The following is a 21,817-nucleotide window of genomic DNA, read 5'->3' as shown; positions in this document are numbered from 1 at the left end:
TCACACATTCGACCCAATAGGGGGTCAGAGCCAAGTCGCAGTGGTGTGAGTCATGCGCCTTACCAAAGTACCACCAACACCCGACAGTATGCAGAATATTTTTAATATATTTAGTCACGATTACGTCCCCAGCACCAGAATAGTAAGAGTATCTTTGAAACTTATATACCAGTGCCTCACACTTATTACGTTTAATAGAGAGTGAAAGTGCGTCCCATAGGCCTCACCGCCCGGATGCAGCACATGGTAGGCTAAACTTCGCGGTACACAGGGAGGCAGCGCGGCCGGTACTGCACTCTACCACCTTCAGTTTCTTCAATTGTAAACTTAGGAACCCATTCACAGCAGAGTGGACGGGATGTGTCCAGGGCGGAAACCAGCGACCCTTGGGACAGGAGGCGAGCTATGTACAGTACAGTATCTACTTGGCCCATGTTACTAAGCACTACTAGCTGAGTATTGGCTATTTTTCTATACTTCAGAACACTCATTTGCACATCGATTAAATGTTGTGTCGCTCCCTCGTATCATTCATTAATTATTCCATATGAGAGGTGGTTGGTGGGGTCGTTGTTCCCGAGAAAAGCGACTATGTGCAAGTTCTGTATTGATTCTTGGTCAACTTGGTGGCCACTCCCACGTCGAGCCTCACTCACTGTACACTTGGCAGGAAAGAGAGTATAATAACAAGGTAACAGTACTCTAGCTGTACAACGTAGGAGCAGTAATAATTTGGAGGATACTTAACCTAACAAAACTAATTTAACCTCTCCAAATTACCCTAACCACGTGGGTAATAACGTTTTCAGCACGTTAACTACCTCATTCACGATCGTATTGAAGTATCGATGGCAACAACAATAACGAGATCTATTGTACATGCCCCCCCCCCCTCCCACCACCACCAACGTGCAGTAGATGGGTGAACCTTACGAATAACGGCTCATAACCCGTCCAACACCACCAAGCAACAGTCTGACTCTTAAAACTGAGAAGCTGTCCACTCAAAAGAATACATCATGACGTACGGACAGACGGACAAAATGCTGCTTCCCCCAGAGTTTTTTATCTGTAATAATAATAATAATAATAATAATAATTATAATAATAATAAGTGCAGCCAGTGGTTCGCTATGTTTATTTTTTAATTTTACAGATACTGAATTTTTTTGTCGGCAATACGCCAAAAAAAAATCAAGTTAAATAATCTTACTGTGGTTGTGAGTATTACTGACGCTGATTATTCCTCCAGTAAAAACCTTGTTAAAAATACATGTTTAGATATAAGAAAACTATAAAGTAGAGTTACTGTATTACTAAAAATGACTGGCAATTTCTCCTCCCCCAAAATATTGACGAAAGCAGAATGTTTCCGTCGACGGAACGTGTTGTTACTCACCATTAATGCCTCACCTGGTAACATGATTTATATTAACAGGTAATTACATATAGATTCACGAGCGGGTCTCTAGGTGTCTTATTCACCGACACACACACACACACACACACACACACACACAGAGTCACTGACCGAGAGAAGCATTTTAAGTTATTCAATGACTGATAGAAATTGATTAACGGTGTGTGTGTGTGTGTGTGTGTGTGTGTGTGTGTGTGTGTGTGTGTGTGTGTGTGTGTGTGTGTGTGTGTGTGGTCGCTGCTTGGTTTTGCCTGGACTGCTTGGGGGAGTGTGAGGGAAGAGATTGGTGCTGATTAATAATACCTGAATAGTCGAGTGATTTACGATATTTATGCTCCACTGTCACTCTGTCTTGAATAATGGACCAGCCTCTGTGTGTGTGTGTTTTTGTGTGTGTGTGTTGCGAGTTAGCTCGACTGCATACCGAGGCAGACAAGCGCCAACCCCGGAAAGACGCTGCCACCGCCCCTCCCGCACTAGAAGTAGCCCTCCACATGTGCAGCATCTGTGGACGACTCTGCCGGTCCCATATCGGCCTCTTGAGTCACCTCAGAACTCACCAACGAAGACAACATCCTCAATAACTCATACCATTGTATCACAGCTGGATGATCGTCATACTCGATTCCGAGTGACAGCAAAGTAGTAGTAATAGTGTGTGTGTATGTATGAATGTGTGCGTGCGTGTACGTGCGTGTGTGTTGCGTGCTACCTGATGTGTTTTTTGTAATCAGTTAGTTCAGGACATGATCTTAAGGGAGCGAACAATAGACAAAATCTCAGGTAATCTTCACCTCCAGTGTTTCATCATAGGTGTTGGCGCCGCGGGCCAGGTACATGCAGACTTGTGACTCATAACACAACACCCACAAGACGAAATCGATTTACTCAGCACGTGGACGATGAGCTTATACGCAAAATACCTGTCCCCACCCTCCCCCACCCCCACTACTAGGTTATGCTACGCCTTATGTTTACCCGCCTGCAGTATAGTTCATGTGTATTTGCCGTCTGTGTGAAGTTGTATTTGATATAGTGTATTTGCCGCCAGTTGTGTATTGTCAGGATGAAAAGTTATGTAAGATTTGTGTAAGTATGATCCCTGGCTGGACCAATGTTTACACCCCGTCACGCACCTCAACTGGCTCGCTAGCTCTGATGCCCTGGTTAGGTAGGAAAACCACTCACTTGAGCCCCGTCCCGCACATAAATATATGGTCAGATTAGTTTAAAACATGATCCAGAGTAAGTTTAAGTTAGGTTAGGTTTCATTATTTTGATATTTGACTCGGGTTGGATGAGACTAATCTAGGTGTGTGTGTGTGTGTGTGTGCTGTAAATATGACTAAGGTTATGTTAATGTATAGGATTCAGTACATTTCCGTGTGGGTTCGGCATTGGGGATTCGACGGCCTGACTCCCACACTCCTGACCGTCTCATAACAAACCACTCCCCTCGTTCGTTCCTGTCCACAGTTCATGTTTATTCCAAACTCTCCTGCGTGAGATATTCGCCAACATGATTTAATAATACCCCCTTAACCCCCCACCTCCCTTCCTAGAATAATGATATAGTTGTTTTTCGTTGACAGCATAAATAAACAGGACCCCGAGAAAAACGTTAGCGCGTGTGTGTGTGGGAGTGTTTATACAGTATTGAGAATTCGTTATCAGGTGAGGTTACGTCGTCTGAAACTAGCTACCCGAGCTTCTAAACTTCGAATCCCTTGTAGATACGATACCGGACCCACGTTTCTCCGTATGTGGTGACTGTATCTTGATTGGTGCTGTAACCTAGAAATACATAATATAAGATTGAATTACAGGTATACAGTAATTCCCTAAGTATATACAAGGATCATAAAGGCGGTGTGTATAAATAACTTAGATGTAATTGAACTTGTACGAAAAACAAGTGACACAAGAGATAACTGAGAGACACGAAAACGTTTTTAATATCACGAATATCATTATCAACTTGGCATCGAAGATCATCCCGAAATGTTCCCAAGAGGTGAGAGAATGACCCTTTAACGACCAGGAGGAAGATGACTACAGGCTGATGATGACGATGACGTGTATTGGGGGGGGTGAAGCTTCATACACGTGAAGGATAATGATGATTAAGCAGGAGACAGGGCAACGTCCTCACTACTGTGTTTTACTGAGGATACTTTACCTTACCTTACCCAGGTCATACACACGCATATACATTGAGGCATACTCGAGTGTTCCTTCCTGCCTTCCGTCCTTCCGTTATTAGATTTTGGTGGTCCTCTTCCCTGCCTCCTTCCCTCCTTCCTGTTATATATTGTATTAGTCCTGCCTTTCGTCACTCCGCCACTTGCACGCTAGACTTCAGAGCATTATTCATGTGTCGTCACCTCCTTTATGTCAGAATTCCTTTAAAATTTGAGAGTCGCTGCTGCTCATTGACTGAGGATGTGTCCACGCGGTGTTTTATGTCGCTCGTGCATAAATTGTCGGTAAATAAGACGAGGCTGTGAGCTTTGTCCTAGCGAGGGAGTTTATGTCGTTCAGGCAAATATATGGTCGTTAGTCAGCTGGGGATGTAAACAGATGCACGTGGTCATCAGTCAGCTGGGGAAAGTAAACAGATGCACGTGGTCATCAGTCAGCTGGGGAAAGTAAACAGATGCACGTGGTCATCAGTCAGCTGGGGAAAGTAAACAGATGCACGTGGTCATCAGTCAGCTGGGGAAGTAAACAGAGGCACGTGGTCGTTAGTCAACTGGGAAAGTAAACATAATCACGTCCCATCAGTCAACTGGGTGAGGTAAACAGACGCACGTAGATGGTAGTCAGCTGGGGAAAGTAAACAGAAGCATGTGGTCGTTAGTCACCTGGGGAGGTAAACATAAGCACGTGATCACGTTGTAGCTGTAGTAGTGAACAAATGATCACACACACACACACACACACACACACACACATTTAATTGGTATCATCGAAACTTTAATTAATTAATTATACATTGAGACATGAAAACAACACACACTAATGCTTTTTATTTTCTGTGCTGACATAAAAGACTCCAAAAGACATGAACACTTTGCGATACAACACGTACAGTTTTTAGTGATTAATAAGAGTAAACAATCCTTATCTGGTAATGAGGCGGGTTTGTAACAGCTCTTCGACTCAAAGTACAGAATGTAATAATGATAATGATGAAAATAATGGTGATAATGATGAAAATAATGGTGATAATGTAGCGATAATAGTGATGATACTTTAATAATAATACCGGTGAAGTTAATTAAATTTTATGGAAGAATACAATTTAAGTTTAATAATTTCCCTGTGCTATTATATACAATTATCAGTTATTCTTAAGGTCAGTACAGTATGTGGCGTCCAGTCCGGTAATTGGAGAGAAAATGTGTATAAAAATTTAGGACGTAATTAAGGTGTTTTTTGTGTATTAGTCAACTACCTGTTGTACAAGACAGAGTAGCGAGGTGTGAGGGTAGGGTGGTGCGGTGTGGTGTGGTGGTGTGGTGGGGGGTGTGGTGGGGGGTGTGATGCCAACAGATAACAGGAAATAGGATCACTCATCATTTGCCTCAATTAACTTGTACACAAATTATAAGTTACCGTTGTTTATCTCTCGTTATTTATATATACTCTACTCCATTTTTAACGTACGTGTCTCTTAATTAATCTCTATTATGCTTCATTATCGTGTACGTGTTATCCTCCTCCCCTTCAACTCAAAAAACATGTTACGTGTCGGGGAGGTATAAGATAGTTTGATATGCAGTTGTTATATCTTTCCTCTGCATTCTTACATATACCAGCGTTGGTCGACACAGCTGTTTCTGGGTGTGAAGAGTGTTGTTGGTGACCTTGACGGGGCCTTGTAAGGTGTATTCAACTATATTATCAAAAAGGTAACCTGTTATCAAATATCATCATTAACTCGAACACGCTGGATAGCTTCAAACATAGGTTGGATGGATATAATTATGAGCAATAGGGGTTGGGTGTAAATGGGACTGCCCAGTATGGACCAATAGGCCCGCTGCAGATTCCTCCATTCAGTGTAGCGTAGGAGTGTCGATCCGTAATTTAAAATCCATTGTGGTGATGAGGAGGAGGTGATGGTGCGGGCCCCTATTAGGAAGGTCTTGTGTTGGTTTAATGGGTCAGAGGTCGGGATAATTTTGTTACTGGGACTATAGGTTTATGTGGCATCTGATTCTTGACAAAAGGTTCCCATTAATTTGATATTTGGGGCTACTAGGTCAAAGGTCAAGGTTATCGCTGTTTAGAATTTTAGTTTCCGAACTCTTTACCGGAGGTGTTTTTGTGCACCCGTGAACATGGTATTGCTTAGAGATAGGGGAAAGTCCCTATTGATTTTTGGGTTCAAGGTCAAAGTCACTAGTGGTGATAATAGACCTTCAGTTGGTAGACCATGGCGTCAGGGGCTCATAAGGCGGACAATTATGTGTCGTTGTCGGCAGTGTAATTTGGATACTGTCAGCACATAAAAGTTACTGCCTGTACTTGATGCTTACTGTCTGTTTTTATACCGAGGTCTTAGAATTGACTTGATGTGTCTGGGTGTATTGTGCGAAGACCCAGTATTCGTGGTGCTGTGCCTGGACATCATGACCTTGGAAATTACTTGAGGCTACTTGCGTTTATACCTAATGCTTAGACCCTGATGTTCCTCAATAAACTAAGAGCCTTTACTCACGTTACCCCTTGACAGCTTGAGTAATTACGTATCCTGATGCAACACAAATTCATTATAAAAAAAATATTAGTAGCTTCATCAACAGTTTCTGGAGTAAACATTGCATTTTTTCTCGGTGTTATGAATCTTGAAAATAAATCGAGAATATTTTATTTTAATTTTGTGATGGTGTGCAATTTGGTCACATTACCTGACCTCGTGTGTTACGTTAACGTGTTGGAATCAAGTGTAATAATAATAATAATAATAATAATAATAATAATAATAATAATTGACGGTTTATTGAAAAAGTTCTGCAGCCCGAAGGCTGAAAATATACATTGGACATAAATGACTTATTACATACATTGGTGGTTTAACAAAAGCCTTCATTAGAGAAAGGTAAAGGAACATACAGTGAACATACAGATTAATGTAGGTGTTGAACAGCAAAAACGTAGTGTAGTAACTCCCTCCCAGATGGTGTTAGGAGGGACCTCACGTGGTGTAGTAGTTCCCTCACAGATGGTGTTATGAGGGACCTCACGTGGTGTAGTAATTCCCTCACAGATGATGTTATGAGGGGCCTCACGTGGTGTAGTAGTTCCCTCCCAGATGGTGTTAGGAGGGACCTCACGTGTGTGTGTGTGTGTGTGAGACCTTGATTACTGTTTTAGCAATTTGTATGTTGCGCGCCAGCTGATTACGATGTTCTGTGAACACAATCACAGACCATGCAGGTAGGTATGTGTGGGGGAGGGGCAGTTGATCGAATTCTTTGACTAGTGTTATTAGCTGCGTATTACCCAGATAGTGATAAGGTAAATAAGGTTTTGTTTACTAACGACAGCTTAACAATTATCATTCAGACCTGATCACCACAAAACTTAACAAATCACCGTAATGCCTCAGTGAAGATACTGTGAGTTACCTTCACCATCTCCAACCATGAGGACACCAGCGTCCATCAGGGCAAAAGTTACTATTGTATTATTCTCCCAGTGTCCAAACTGCCGACTGAAGCTGCCTGAGCTAATGTTTTAACTAACTTTAACCATCAGGACGAAAACGTTATGATTATCGCAACGTTAACTATTTTGTTATTCACACCTCTACATATAATAAAAGGACGTGTCTGTCTGTGTGTCTGTTCCGGTCAAAACTATAAAATGGAAGTAGTTACAGAACTAAAACTTTACTCACATATTACATGGGTACTAAGGTTGTGCTCCTTGGTATTACTATTGACCACTGACCCCCGTGTGATCTGGGCAAGAACCAAAAATCTTCCCCGACCGAGATAACACCACGGCGATTGCTGGAGATGGTTACCCGTGTCAAGGAGGACAAGCGGTGTTACTTGCCGAGATCCCATTGGCGGAGAGCGAGGCGTTTACTGTACTTCCCCTGACCGTACCCAGTGACACCCGCTACCATAGATAGCCAAGGGTTCGAATATAAGACGAATCTAATTGGCGCGTATTATACCCAGCATTTTTGTAGAGTCAACATACGGCTCACCAGCATATATTATTATTATTGGTCGTCCTGGACTAAAATAGAACTCCAACTTGGGGTACAGTTATCATTGGTTGGGCAAGACTGACCTGTGCTGGACAATGGTTATGATTGGTTCATAGCCAGACGCACAGGAGAGTCGAGACTGGGATACATGGAAGGAAGAACTTTTTTGGCGTGAAATTGATAACGCTTTTGTTTACACCGGACAGACGCTCACTTGAATGGGATTTTTAGAGAGAGACAATTAATATGATTTACTTAGTTGAACGTAGTAGAGATGTCAGTGAGAATAGTTTGTTTACTAATCTACGTTTTTATGAAGTTTACTGGCAATGCTAAACAAAATCCGCATTCTGAGGATGTGAAGTGCATCTAATTTTTCACTTTGAGCTGCGACACGAATGTGTATTTTAACCCGTTGAGTACGATGGCATTGTAATCAAAAGGGATTAAGTCGTCTTACTTAAAGGATTAAATAATTGTACTCAGGGGGTTAAGTCATCGTACTCGGGTTAAATCATTATACTCAAGGGTAAGTTATCGTACTCAAGAGTTTAAGTTATCGTACTCATGGGGTTAAGTCATTGTACTCGGGGGTAAGTCGTCATACTTGGGGTTACGTCATCGTACTCAGGGGATTATGTCATCGTACTCAAGGTTTTAAATCATCGTACTCAAGGAACTAAGAGACACGTTTACATAAAATTTCCTCATAACTAGTAATGTGAGATCTTGATGATGATGATGATGATGATGATGATGATGATGATGATGGTGATGATGATGTCTTCCAACGACGTCATGGATATTGTCATGGTAGTGGCCGGACACACCTCTGACACGAGTCATGGGAGTGTTGTATAATGACGTATAATGACAGTAATAACGTTCTCCACCCCCTCGCTCGTCAATGATCGTCCCCCACGTCGTCGTCAGGTTGCCGGAGATCGATAGCACAGGTCACGCCCCCCTCCCCTCCCCTCCCCTCCCCACCCCTGAGGACTGACTGCCAGATTTACATTGTTAGAAAAGTACCACGAGCATAACTGCTTAACCGTGATTATTTTAGCCCAGTGTTTCTGAACCAGCAAAAACGTAATTAGACGTAACCAAATCAAATTCTAAGCTAAATTAATCAAATATAACCTAGGCAAGTTAAACCAAGATCTTACTTAACCTATTAAAACTAAATCACACCTAACCTAACCTAAAGAATATATTATATTCTTTCATGGAAACGTAATAATCCTTCCCATTGGTTCTTGTCAAGTAACAGTACAAGTGGCTGCTAAAGTATCACAAAGACACTGAGCCAGATGTGACTAATCTTCTCTGCTACTGGACGGAGAGAGAGAGAGAGAGAGAGAGAGAGAGAGAGAGAGAGAGAGAGAGAGAGAGAGAGAGACCTACCTTATAATAGGAACGCGGGCCAACAGTGAAAAATTCGTACGTTTTCATATTTTTGCTCTAAATGTGAACGTAAGAAAGCATCAAGCTACTGAGAAATTTATTTTTGAGGAGCTTCAGAGCGAACAGACATAAACACCACGTTATAGTGAAGGAACCTCTCTGTATGTGTGTGTGTGTGTTAAGAATAATATATATATGAAAAGTCGTCGTGTGCTTGCAACTATTGGAATTCCAGGAGAAAACTTATTACAGTACACCATTTGTGAATCATATAAGAGACAGCAGACAAATGTAGGTCTTACGGCGTGTGGGGGTTAGATTTATTTTGCCTTTTTTTTTATACCGCGCTTTGATGTTGTGAAGTGTGGGGAGGTGTGTCCAGTTATTGCCTCCCTTCCTCCCTCCTTCCTTTCTTCCCTCCCTCCCTTCCTCCCACTTTCCTTCCTTCCTTTCTCTCCTACTTCCTCCTCCCCCCCCCCTTCCTTATTCTCCCCATGGGCCAGTCATTCTCTGAGCCTACATTATAATAATATAAAAAATGCAAGTGAAAAAAAAACCATGCACACCACAACTCAAAAATCTATCACTAAGAAGCAATCAACGCCAAAAAAAATAATTGTTGTCTATAATTGGAGTGATGGAGTATTTTGTTTTGTGATTAACGAGACCGTAATCACTTCCCGGGATTACCTGTACGTGTTGTCTAGTGTAAGAGTTAACGAGGGGTACGTGCTTCAACACCTCTGACTCTATGATGACATAACCCATTAAGTCATCAAGTCATCGTCGTCAAGGGGTTAAGTCATCGTCGTCAAGGGGTTAAGTCATCGTCGTCAAGGGGTTAAGTCATCGTCGTCAAGGGGTTGTCATCGTCGTCAAGGGGTTAAGTCATCGTCGTCAAAGGGTTAAGTTATCGTCGTCAAGGGGTTAAATCATCGTACTCAATGGGTTAAGTTATCGTCGTCAAGGGGTTAAATCATCGTACTCAATGGGTTAAGTTATCGTCGTCAAGGGTTTAAGTCATCGTCGTCAAGGGGTTAAGTCATCGTCGTAAAGGGGTTAAGTCATCGTCGTCAAGGGGTTAAGTCATCGTACTCAATGGGTTAAGTTATCATCGTCGTCACATCGTCGTCAATGGGTTAAGTTATCGTCAAGTCATCGTCGTCAGGGGGTTAAGTCATCGTCGTCAGGGGGTTAAGTCATCGTACTCAATGTCATCGTCGTCAAAAGTTATCGTCATCGAGCAAGTCATCGTCGTCAAAGGGTTAAGTTATCGTCGTCAAGGGGTTAAATCATCGTACTCAATGGGTTAAGTCATCGTCGTCAAGGGGTTAAGTCATCGTCGTCAAGGGGTTAAGTTATCGTCGTCAAGGGGTTAAATCATCGTACTCAATGGGTTAAGTTATCGTCGTCAAGGGGTTAAGTCATCGTCGTCAAGGGGTTAAATCATCGTACTCAATGGGTTAAGTTATCGTCATCGAGCATACTGAAACAATAACAACAACAACAATCTCGCGGAAAAAAAGAATATACTTTATATCTAATGTTGGAATTTAAAACCGAATACAATACCATGAAATTTCCTATGACTGAAGATACTAAGGAGTGTATACTAAAACTGGCTAACTTAAAGCTAAAACAACTATGACGACCAGACAAAAATTATACGGAGATTACTTTAACTAGATACATTCACTTTTAACACCAGACGTTAATAAAGAATATCTTCAATTATCTCCCAAGTATTTCTCGACCAATATTTTTATCTCTTAACTGGTGGTGCGTCTCGTGGTAAAGTTTGTGGTGTATTTGGGTCGTTCATATTTAATGTTAGGTAAAGTCGGCCATTGCGGTGCATTCTTTCGTCTTCATTTACCAGGAATGTTCATCGTGCGAACTTTTGCGAATTAGAACCCTGACCTTTGAAGTGTCTAATATATTTGAATTTTAAAATACCACCGTGCACCACCACCCTCGCGCTGGCCACACACACACACTTCACAGAAAGGTTTCCCCGAGTTTGCCTCCATAATGCAATTTACTGAGAATTCAAAAGTTTGTGAAGAGTATGTTAGAGTATAGCTTGACTTACAGGCTTTTCACCATACTATTCTTACGGCATTCTAGATTTATATATATATTTCAATTTAGGTAATATGTTCCCCATACTAACATACGGTATACTTATTTTTACGGGGAATTTCAGAGATTTTACTTTAACTGGTTATTTGTAATCTATTTAGAGGGTTATCAGGTGTTTTATTTGTAGTTTGCAGTGATTTGTGCTTTGGTTATCACAGGTTTTTGTAGTGTGTATGTTATCATGGTTGTAATGGTGTGTGTTCTTCCTGGTCGTAATTATAAGACGGTGTTAAGTGGAGGTTCGTGACGTGTGTTACCTCAGTCATGACGGTGGTGTAATGAGTCGTGACGATGAGTGTCGTTTAGGCCACTGTTGAGTGCCCGGGCGTGTTGCGTGTGTGTGTCATGCATGTCGCTGCTGAGTGCCCGGGAATGCATCTCTAAAGCCTGTGTGAGTGTCAGTCAGGGGTAGGTTAAGTAAAGTGAATATAGGTGCAATCATGTATTTAATTTAACCTTCAGACAACCAACGACAATACTATCTTAAAGTTTACCCTCCCCTTCCTCCTTCGATGTCGTTTTCTTTGAAGTTTTCCTCTTATTTATTATATTTTTACGAAATGGACGAGAAATACCATAATGGATAATATATTTATTTTATATCATCGTTCTGTACTTGTGTGTCAATAGTTCAACTCCCCCCCCCCCCAAATCATCTTTACATGAGTAGCACAGATAGATACCCTGGCGTGTAGGGGAGCGGGATGTTGAGTTAGTGGTACACGTACACTGGACAACAAACATGACAAGTGCTGGGTGAACACGTAACACACACCTGGGCTCCTCATTACACATATAACATACCCACTCCCTTTAACACACCGTGACACTTAACCATTACTGTACTTCCCTGACGCCTATTACCTTGGTACTTTCTCCTCGATACAGTGTTTCCATGACTGTCCTGGTACTTTCCTATGTTATAATTGTGATTTTTTTCATTTACTTTACATTTTCCTGACACTTACCTTGGTACTTTCCTGACACTGTCTTTGGTACTTCCTGCGCACTGTTTTGTTTCTTTTCTGCGTTGTCTCTCTTTTTCTATTCTTTCTCTGTTTCTTCTGTTCCTTCCCTGTTTCTTCTGTTTCTTCTGTTTCTTCCCTGTTTCTTCTGTTTCTTCTGTTTCTTCCCTGTTTCTTCTATATTCCCTCCCTGTTTCTTCTGTTCCTTCCCTGTTTATTTTGTTCCTTCCCTATTTATTCTGTTCCTTCCCTGTTTCTTCTGTTTCTTCTATATTCCTTCCCTGTTTCTTCTGTTCTTTCCGTTTATTCTGTTTCTTCCCTGTTTATTTTGTTCCTTCTGTTCCTTCCGTTTCTTCTATATTCCTTCCCTGTTTCTTTGTTCCTTCCCTGTTTCTTCTATATTCCTTCCCTGTTTCTTCTGTTCCTTCCCTGTTTCTTCTATATTCTTTTCCTGTTTATTCTGTTCTTTCCGTTTATTCTGTTCCTTCCGTTTATTTTGTTCCTTCTGTTCCTTCCGTTTCTTCTATATTCCTTCCCTGTTTCTTCTGTTCCTTTCCTGTTTATTTTGTTCCTTTCCTGTTTATTTTGTTCCTTCCCTGTTTATTCTGTTCCTTCTATATTCCTTCCATGGTTATTCTGTTCTTACTCTGTTCCTTCTTTATTTCTCCTCTGCTACTTCCCTGTTTCCTTTGTTACTTTCTTGACTAATTTGTATTACTTCTGGGGCTCTACAATAACCTTGTATTGCATTACAGTATAGTTAAAAGTTCAACCCTCCAAGGCATTTAACCTGGACAAGACACCCCCACCCCCTTGTTACAGGTCACTGCCTTCGACCTAGTAAGCGTCACTTCTCCCCCCCTTCTGGTGTCTCGAGTATTTAGGTCACACTTGTAACTTGAGGGTAGGTGACCGGTAATGGCCATATTTCGTGTAGTTAATATCACAGGTGTGTTCCAGGGCAGGTATATATATACGGGATACTTACACTCAACATGAATTCACATGATCTTGATTAACTTCCGTATGTAAATCTTGTTTGTTTTTTAATTGGGGTTTGGTATATTTTACCCTTAGATGGTAATTTTAGGGTTTAAAATTGTCTTACCAGGGTTCAGAGTTGGTGATTGTTTGTTTTTTTAAGAGAAAGATGTTTATATTGTATATGGTTTTAGAAATTATTGTCATGCTAACTTTAAGTCCTTGAACATAAACATATACAAACCTTTAGGTGTTACCCCTGATATACGATCACTTACTATTTGTTATGTTTGGCAGGTGTCCGCATTCCTTTTGGAGTGTGTTTGTCTATCAGTCTGTCCCTTGTGTCATGGTAGAGGGATATCACACTCTGTAAACCATTTTGTTGTCTCCCCCAGAAAAGTTTCTTTGTGGTTTCGGTTTGTTAAATGTGGGTGTTTATTTTAGTTTCGTTTCTAGGCGATGATTTATAACCCTAGTTAATTGCGCGTCATACAGTGCCTTTCTGCCCTCGCATGTTTCTTAGTCATTAGTTCAGGTTTTAATTTTCAAGGTGGCTTAATGTCTTGTAATGATGGTTATTTGATATTCACAATATTTTTTTTTACACTGCTAACAACAAATTATTTTGTATGGTTCACTTTCTGGTTGAATCATTAAAATACCAAAAGTATTCTTGACTGTTTTACCTCATTGCTTCAGAGAAAATGTGACCAGTCATCGTATTCAAAAAGGTCATGACATGGTGCTCAAGGTGCTCCCGTGTGTTGGTATTTTTACTTATTAAAATGTGTTGACCTTCACCTGTAAACACCGTGCACTTAATGATTGTTCTCCATCTGTCTGATTGTCTTAACATTAGTTTTAGTCTCCGGCTCCTTGTTTTTTCTGATACCGCTCAATACACAAGAATCACTTAGGTTCTTTCCTCTAAACTTGCCATAAGCTTACAAAGTTTATATTTGTTATTACTCTGTGTCGGAATAACGTGTCCTACACCAGCTGAATGAATGAACATTTACTGTTGAAAACTTAAAACAAAATTAAACTAATGCTTAATTACAGAATTGGACGAAGAAGTACTGTGATTAATGAACATATCTTACCTTTAAGTTATAGTTTAATCTAAGTGAAAGATTAAAGTACAGTACCTGCAGTGAGTGATGCAACACCATCTCAGGCTCCAAGACTGTCCATTTTTCACTGAAGGTCAAATACATACATTAGATTAATGATTAATTTAACAGAAAGCGTAAAGGTTAAATTCACTAGATAGAGTTGTGAATATTAAATGTTAATATTGTAAATATGTTCATTTACTTTCGTTAGTAAGGTTAGATTTGGTATGATTTGGTTTACATAGAATCAGGTTGGCACTTGTTTACAGAAATGTACCGAGTGTTGTGACGCCTCAGTACGGTATATATTTACACATTAAAACTTTGAAGAAAATTCTATGTTACTGGTAGTGTGTGTGGGGGGCATTAAATACTGTATACGTATATCGGTGGTAGTGAAGGAAACACGACGAAGAGATGGAGCTTTAATCTTGATGTTTCGTCACAAGACTTTTTCAAAGGAATGAGTACACAATATGGAGTATTGACATTTATACACAGAATTTGGACTACGGTGGTGGGCAGGGCTTAGATCACGTCTCCCCATTGATCATTAGGTCTCACTGTTGATTGTTTTCTCTGCTAATCGCATGCTGCCATCTGGGCCGCAGTGTGCAACCAGGTCACCCAGCCTACTTTGATGCTAATGCTCGGATGCAGCACGATGTACATGTAAGCTGCTTCCAGGTCATTTCTGGTCTTCTTGTTCATACACTTGTGAGAGACTTGGATGCCTTCCCACCCGGACAGATGTCCCGTAGTGTGTATGTGATTGACAAAGGCGCTGGTTGTCCTGTGGTGTCCGACGTCCACTTGGACTTGACATGTAATGCTGCAGTTTACTCATGTACCCACTTATTTACAGGAAAACATTTGACCATTTATGGCACTTTAGTGAGGAATGGAAGAGTTGAGTCAAAAGAGTTATTAAGGTGGTGGTCGGGCTGTGGGAGTCCTTGGTATCTGATTCTTCATTCTGTAACAAAAATTTTATTCTTGGCTGCTGTGTCGTCAGTGGTGGTGAGTACTTGTATATAGTACAGCACACTAATTAGTACAGTATATACCAAATGTTTGTGTGATTTATTACTAATTTTTTAAAATTTAATGTTACTTGTACTGTACTACTGTTAGTCACCAATATTGTTTATTTACGTTAGCTGTATTATTATTATTATTATTATTATTATTATTATTATTATTATTATTATTTATAAATTTATTATTGTTATTTATTTACAACTTTTCACAAACAAAATCTCGTCAGTGACAATTTACCAGTGGACAAAATCTCGTCAGTTGCAGTTTCTTTGTGACCAACATTCTTACCAGAACACAATGTTGGTCCTGTATAGTTTGTGGTGAATTACTAGACTGGGTTACATTTCCAGTACTGTAGTATGTTAGGTCACGATAAACTGTGATTAGGTAAGATTAGGGTAAGATATATTGATTAGATCAGATTATGGTATTGTATGTTATATTACATTAGAATTCTATTAAGTTAGATTAAGAATACAGTACAGTAATTATGTTGTAGTCAGGGTGAATTATCTTAGGCTTTCATGTTTGATTATGTTAGGCCAAGATTAAGGTTGGAATAAACTATGGGTAGGTTAGACTAGTTTATATTGGGTTGAATTATGTCCTAACGTAATACCTAGACGTTGAAATTCATAATGGACAAATCTACTCTTGTATCAGACATTAGCATATCCTGTTTCATTAAGAATGGTGAGGGTGAAGGGACGGGATGACAGTACATTATTGTGGATTAAGTTGTAATACAGTGAAGGGGGTGTGATAACTATTTTGGTGTATATCTCAGGTGATGGTACAGTGATGGGTGTTACAATTGGGTGTATTGGTTCCTGCAGGTGTGTCAACCAATAGGCAAGGGTCACTGCTTCAGCCCATCAATGCCAGGACGTCCCCCAAGCCTGCCACGCCTCCTGGCAGTGCCAACCGCCCCGCTGAAGTGAGCATCCCTCTTCTGCGGCCCTTCACTGGCAACGTCCTCAACTCCCACACCTCAGATGCTGGTGCCAATGGCCATAACGTCCAATTTCAGGGCACCGGCGATAACAGTGGTAGCAGTAGTGGCGCTAATACCGGCAGTAGTTTCAGCAGTAACACTGGCAGTAGTTTCAGTAGCAGTGGCGGAATTAACCATGGCGACAATGACAATGGCTTCGTCAGCGGTGGTAGCTCTAGCAACACCGGCAGCGGCGGCAGTAGTTTTGGTGTTGGTGACAGTAATTTCGGCGGCAGTACTTTTGGTGATAGCGGCAGCACTTTTGGTGATAGCGGCAGTAGTTCCAGCAATATCGGTAGTAGCTTTGGAAGTGGCAGTAGCTCCAGCGCCGGTGGTAGTTTCAGTGGAAGCAGTAGTAGTTTCAGTGGCAGCGGTAGTAGTTTCAGTGGCAGCGGTAGTAGTTTCAGTGGCAGCGGTAGTAGTTTCAGTGGCAGCAGTAGTAGTTTCGGTGGAATTAGCACATCATCTATGGTCACCAAAACTCCCCTGGGGGGAGCTGTGAACCAAGACACGCCCTCTGGGGCAGCAGGGACAACGGGCTTCAACTCACCCTCTCAGAACAAAGACCCTGCAACCCCGCAGCGACCCTCCCAGACATCAGCCACAGCCTCCTCTTCAGCCTCAGCCCAGAAAGAGTTCAACCTCAGCGCAGCAGGGTTCGGGGGTCTGGGCGGTGGGTCCAGAGACAAGAGCCAGGGACCCTCGGCAGCTGTGGGTCAGCCCAATGCTCACAATGCACAAAGTCCCACCCCACGACCCTCAACCTTTGGTGGCAGCCATGCACGTAAGTAACATATTCATGATCTAAAAGAATCGTGGAATTCTATTAATTTTTATTATATGTTATAGGATTTTGAGAGTTTAGAAGATTATGAACCCTGCTTAATATTTTAAACTCTTGGTATTTTATTTTTTCTGAATCTCAGTATGCAGATTAAATACCCAGAGTAAAAAAAAGAAGAATAAAGAATTATGGTACCTGTGCTAATGACTTGCCAATAAATATTTTCGCCTTTCCTAACCCATTAACTACATTTCCTTTAAGTTTTGCATACTGCCTTGCCACTATAAACTGCATGCATCATGCCTTTATAGAAGATAGTGGTGCTCTCCCCATACACTGTCATCCTGCACCATCGGTCGGGTTTTCCCGGATTTTTCTCCTGGAGCCACAAAAAATGTAGAATTGTCCTCCACCATCACGGGATTACTATGTTGGTCGAGTCTTCAGCACGCAGCGGGCAGGATGACAGGGTATAACTGGAAGGGAAGTCATTCAGAATCTCACCTTTGTTATATTGTTGGTTTGCCTTTAAGGGGTTACCCGGTGATTGAAAGTTGGAAGGATATTATTTTTTGAACATACAGTATATATGTGTACTGTATGTATAATGAAGACTTACATAATGTGTTTTGGGGCCCAGGAATCAGTGTCAGGCTAATTTTGGAACCCTCTGAACTGATCCTTAAACACAGTTAGGGTTTGGTTGGGGATAAATATTGTACAGTATAATTATATTACTTAAGAGAAGGATGGTGCCCACTATGAACCTTCAGATAAACCATTAATACCTATTTCATGTTTTTGGGGTATGGTATTGGGGTTATCTTGTCATTGGGGGAACTAAACCCTATTTTCCATATGTTTTATTATTCGAGAAACTAAAAAAAATCTTTTTTTTTTTTTTTTTCAGGAACCTAACCCATTTGTTAAGTGAAGGATTCCTGTACCTTGCTTTTTCAAACTTTTAATTTGGACAAAATTTCACTTTAGGACAAGCTCATCAAAGATCCAAATTTAGTACCCAAAAATTCAAGGAAATTGTGTTAGTTAATGAGCCTTGAAATAATTTCACCACATTATAGTCTTAATAGAAAGCAGTCTTGAAATTGGAAAGTACAGGAATGTGGTTTACTTCGTTAAAACTGTTTAAACATGACTGCATACTGCATAAAAAATATAATCTAAAACTTACAATGATCAAATACAGTACAGTGCATATTGTATTTAAATTTCAAACCTTTGAAACCAGATCGCTATGTTAAGGAATATACTATACCCCTGTACCAATATCAAGATTTTATACAAAACCAATTCCCATAAGCAGTGTTGAGATACCCAAGTACAGTATTTTTATACTGTACTGTACATTTTATCAGGTTGATAAGGTAAATATCATTTTGTTTCAGAATCTCCACAGTTGTCACCATCCCTCTTGGTGTTGTTGCTGTTGTTGGTTTGTACACGAGGGTAGAAGACAGTTTGTATTTCACGCCGTGTATTGTTGTCCTCATGTTGTTCCTGGGATGGCCTGTATCCTCATGTCTTGAAGGGACATGCGAGTCCCTTTCTTAAATTATTTCTAAAATATTAGGTTATTAACACTGCACAGTACAGTAAATATGAGGTAATGATGAGTCTCACTCCATAAGGAATGTATTGTACTTACCAACCTATGTTAGTGCTTGGACATCTGGTTTTTAATAACTGCCATTTTGGCTTTGCTAAACTAAATAAATTAGAAATCTCTTGCATGTTCTAACTGCACTATTAGTCTTGGTGTCCATTGACACCTGCATCTTCTCTTCAGTGAGCAAAGTTGTACATATAACTTACACAAATATCAAAGGAAAACAGGTTGACTTTTATAATTATAAGATTTAAGATGATGTTTTTCATGATATAGGTAAGTTTTCATTTTGATTAAATTGTACAGTGTAGTCTTAATTTTCATAAAATGTGTGTTTACTTTATATTGTACTTGAAACAGAAGCTTAATAACAGGGTACATTATAACTCATTACATAAATTAACTTTAGGTTATTTTGTAATTTGAATAAATAAAATGACAATGTAGTAAAAAGTATTTTCAGTACCTGGCTATCTCCACTTGGGAATGTCAGCTAATGTAATGTACTTGTAAGGTAGTACTGTAGTTGTCAAAATGATGGTTTTATATCCCCATTTATAACCAAGTGCAGTACTAGGAACTACAGTATAGCATTACATTATTTTCTAAGTTTAAGGTGGACTCTGACTAATGCCAAAGTTAGTTATTTATCCATCCACCCAGACCTGAAGTGCTAAAACTGGCACCATTGATACAGTACAAGAATTGCCACTTAAGGCTCAGTCTTTACCACAAGCCCAACAAATGTGCTGCCAAACCCACATTTGCCTTGGTTTCTTTACATTGTTTTGTGCATGAACCTCAGTACTCCCAAACAGGAGGGAAGGAATCCTTGTAGTCCGATCTAAGCTCAAGTTATAAAATGAGATTTCAAGATGAATCTCGCATCCATAACCTGATGACTATCTTGCACAATTTGATTACCTGTATCTAAAGCCAGTTAGGGAGCAACAATAAGTTTTAAGAGCTACTGCAACACACATCCTCAGAGAGGAGTAACTAACTTTACACACTCTTGAGAACCAGACAGTTTTGAGGTACTGTATAGGTTGCTCAGCCAGATATTTGCTAAGGAAAGTTTTGGCCAATAACCAGGCCCCTCCCCATTGTGTGCTTGAGATATGCTACACAGAAAATTAAAAGAAGCATGAGAGAATGTACAGTCAGCTCCACTCCTGCATTTACCACTAAGCATTGCCAATCCTCTCTCCCCCTGAGGTGTGATTTCAAAGCATTCTCTAGTGAGTGGGAGGGAGAGGGGAGGGGTGTATCAGGCCTAGTAACTCCACCACAGACATAATGATCATTGTCACTGGTTGCAAAGATTTTCCAGTTGGTGGTGGATCATCACCATGGGTCTCGCACTCCACCCTCACCCGAGTGTCTTAGTGTTTGTATTTTTTTAACATTACCTCCAACTTATCACTGTAACAGTTGGAACAAGGTAAACTTTTCACTATATTTTCTGAGTATTGTTAACTAATGAGTACCTTGTACTGTAGTACTTTGTGGACTAATTTCGTGAATGTCTTACGTTTCCTTTGCACTTGATTTGGTAGGTAAATGTGCTATGGGGATTCTGTTTCCTAATTTTTCCCATAAGAAGCCAATGAAAGGCTGTGCATAAGTGCAAGTTTTGCTTTGATGGTCATGGCATCATTATATAAAGGGATGCCTCAGGTGAGCAGCTGATGAACATGTCCACCCTCCACTTGGTCAAAGACACACCATCAGTCGACCATTGCCTCCTAATTAGAAATTGTCACTTAGTCGTATAAAAAAAAAAAAAAAATTACAGAATTGAAAAAAGTGGGTGGGGCAGAAAATGGTCACTGGCTGCCAGGGTATTTAAACTGCATGTCCCTTTTAACACGAAGAACATGTTTTTTATCCACATAATAAAGTGGACGATGCAATAACATACCATTGGTTAATCTCAAGATAAATTAATGCCACATATAAAATTCCTGCATCCACATATGTATGAACATGTGCAAAAATCATGTTTCAGGATAACCAAGGTTAAAGTTAATGTTCATTGCTTTTATAATTACTCCATAACCAACCATACAATTTTAATGATTCTTGTGTCAAAAGATAGAGAATTTAATGTAGTTTTTGAGTATGCAACAAAAGTTGGATTGTAGTATATACTGCATTGAATGTTTACATTTATTTAAAGTTTAACAAGAAAACATTAAAAATGAATTATTATCTGGACTGTATTTTTGCCTATTTATTATGCCATAAACTAGAAGAATATAGAGTGAAACAATATGTTGCATTGTACATACTCATATTGACTATAGTTTATTAAAGTAGAATACTTTATACACATACAAATGTTTGTACCAAAACCATGGACGGAAATAGATATCCAAAGATGATATTTAACATTGTACAAAGGTCACAAATCTAACCTAAAATGATTATGAACAATTTATAATAATGTTAGTGTGCTTCTGTCAGACACATAGTTTCCTTAAATCCTGTGAAATAACATCACCTGTACAAATTTCTAAATATGAATACAGTACACTAGTAATCTCCCCATTAGCCAGAAAAATTGGTGTAGAGCGTTTCCAGGTATTGAGATAAATTCTCTTACCCCTGGAAAAAAATTGCGCATCTAAGGGATTTTTCTGGGCATTAGTGAATGTTTCCACATTTAAACTGCATCTGGCATGGAGCACCATTGCTTTGGAGGCTTAACTGCAGTTAGACAGACAGCAGTATTTATTTATGCAAACACTACTGCTCAAGTACAGTATACAATATTGTAAATACAGGGTAAACAAAATTCACCCTATATCCGTACAGCAAAAAAGAAAAGAAAAAAAGTCCCAGACTAATTAAGTCACAGCACAGTCATTACTCAAACAGAATCCGTTATTCAGACGTGCTTATCAGTTGGGAGGCACAACTATTCAAAACAAACAGCCAGCATATTACACTAACACTGTTTGGCCTATTTATGCTCATAATAAATTAGTTCAAGTAAAATAATAATACTTATGATATGCTTTCAGTAAATTCAGTTTTTTTATTTAATATGTTAATAGATATAGGTAAGATTAGAGACATGAGAAGCTTCCAAAGTTGCAAAAGA

General features: G+C 40.0%; 1 protein-coding gene across 1 annotated transcript in view; it reads left to right on the top strand.

The window, feature by feature from the left end:
• LOC121874186 (uncharacterized transmembrane protein DDB_G0289901-like) overlaps positions 1 to 21,497 on the top strand; it is a 33,035-nt gene extending 11,538 nt beyond the window's left edge. Inside the window, exons 2-3 of the mRNA XM_042378185.1 lie at positions 16,140 to 17,081; positions 18,488 to 21,497. Of these exons, the coding sequence (XP_042234119.1) occupies positions 16,140 to 17,081; positions 18,488 to 18,552 (1,007 nt within the window). The 3' untranslated portion in view covers positions 18,553 to 21,497. The remainder of the gene's footprint in view (positions 1 to 16,139; positions 17,082 to 18,487) is intronic.
• Positions 21,498 to 21,817: the final 320 nt, after the last annotated feature.

Source organism: Homarus americanus, unplaced genomic scaffold, assembly GCF_018991925.1.
Source record: "Homarus americanus isolate GMGI-L3 unplaced genomic scaffold, GMGI_Hamer_2.0 scaffold49667, whole genome shotgun sequence".
Classification (NCBI taxonomy): Eukaryota; Metazoa; Arthropoda; class Malacostraca; order Decapoda; family Nephropidae; genus Homarus; species Homarus americanus.
The sequence above is the reverse complement of the archived record's forward strand: the minus strand, read 5'-3'. Positions and strand labels throughout refer to the sequence as shown.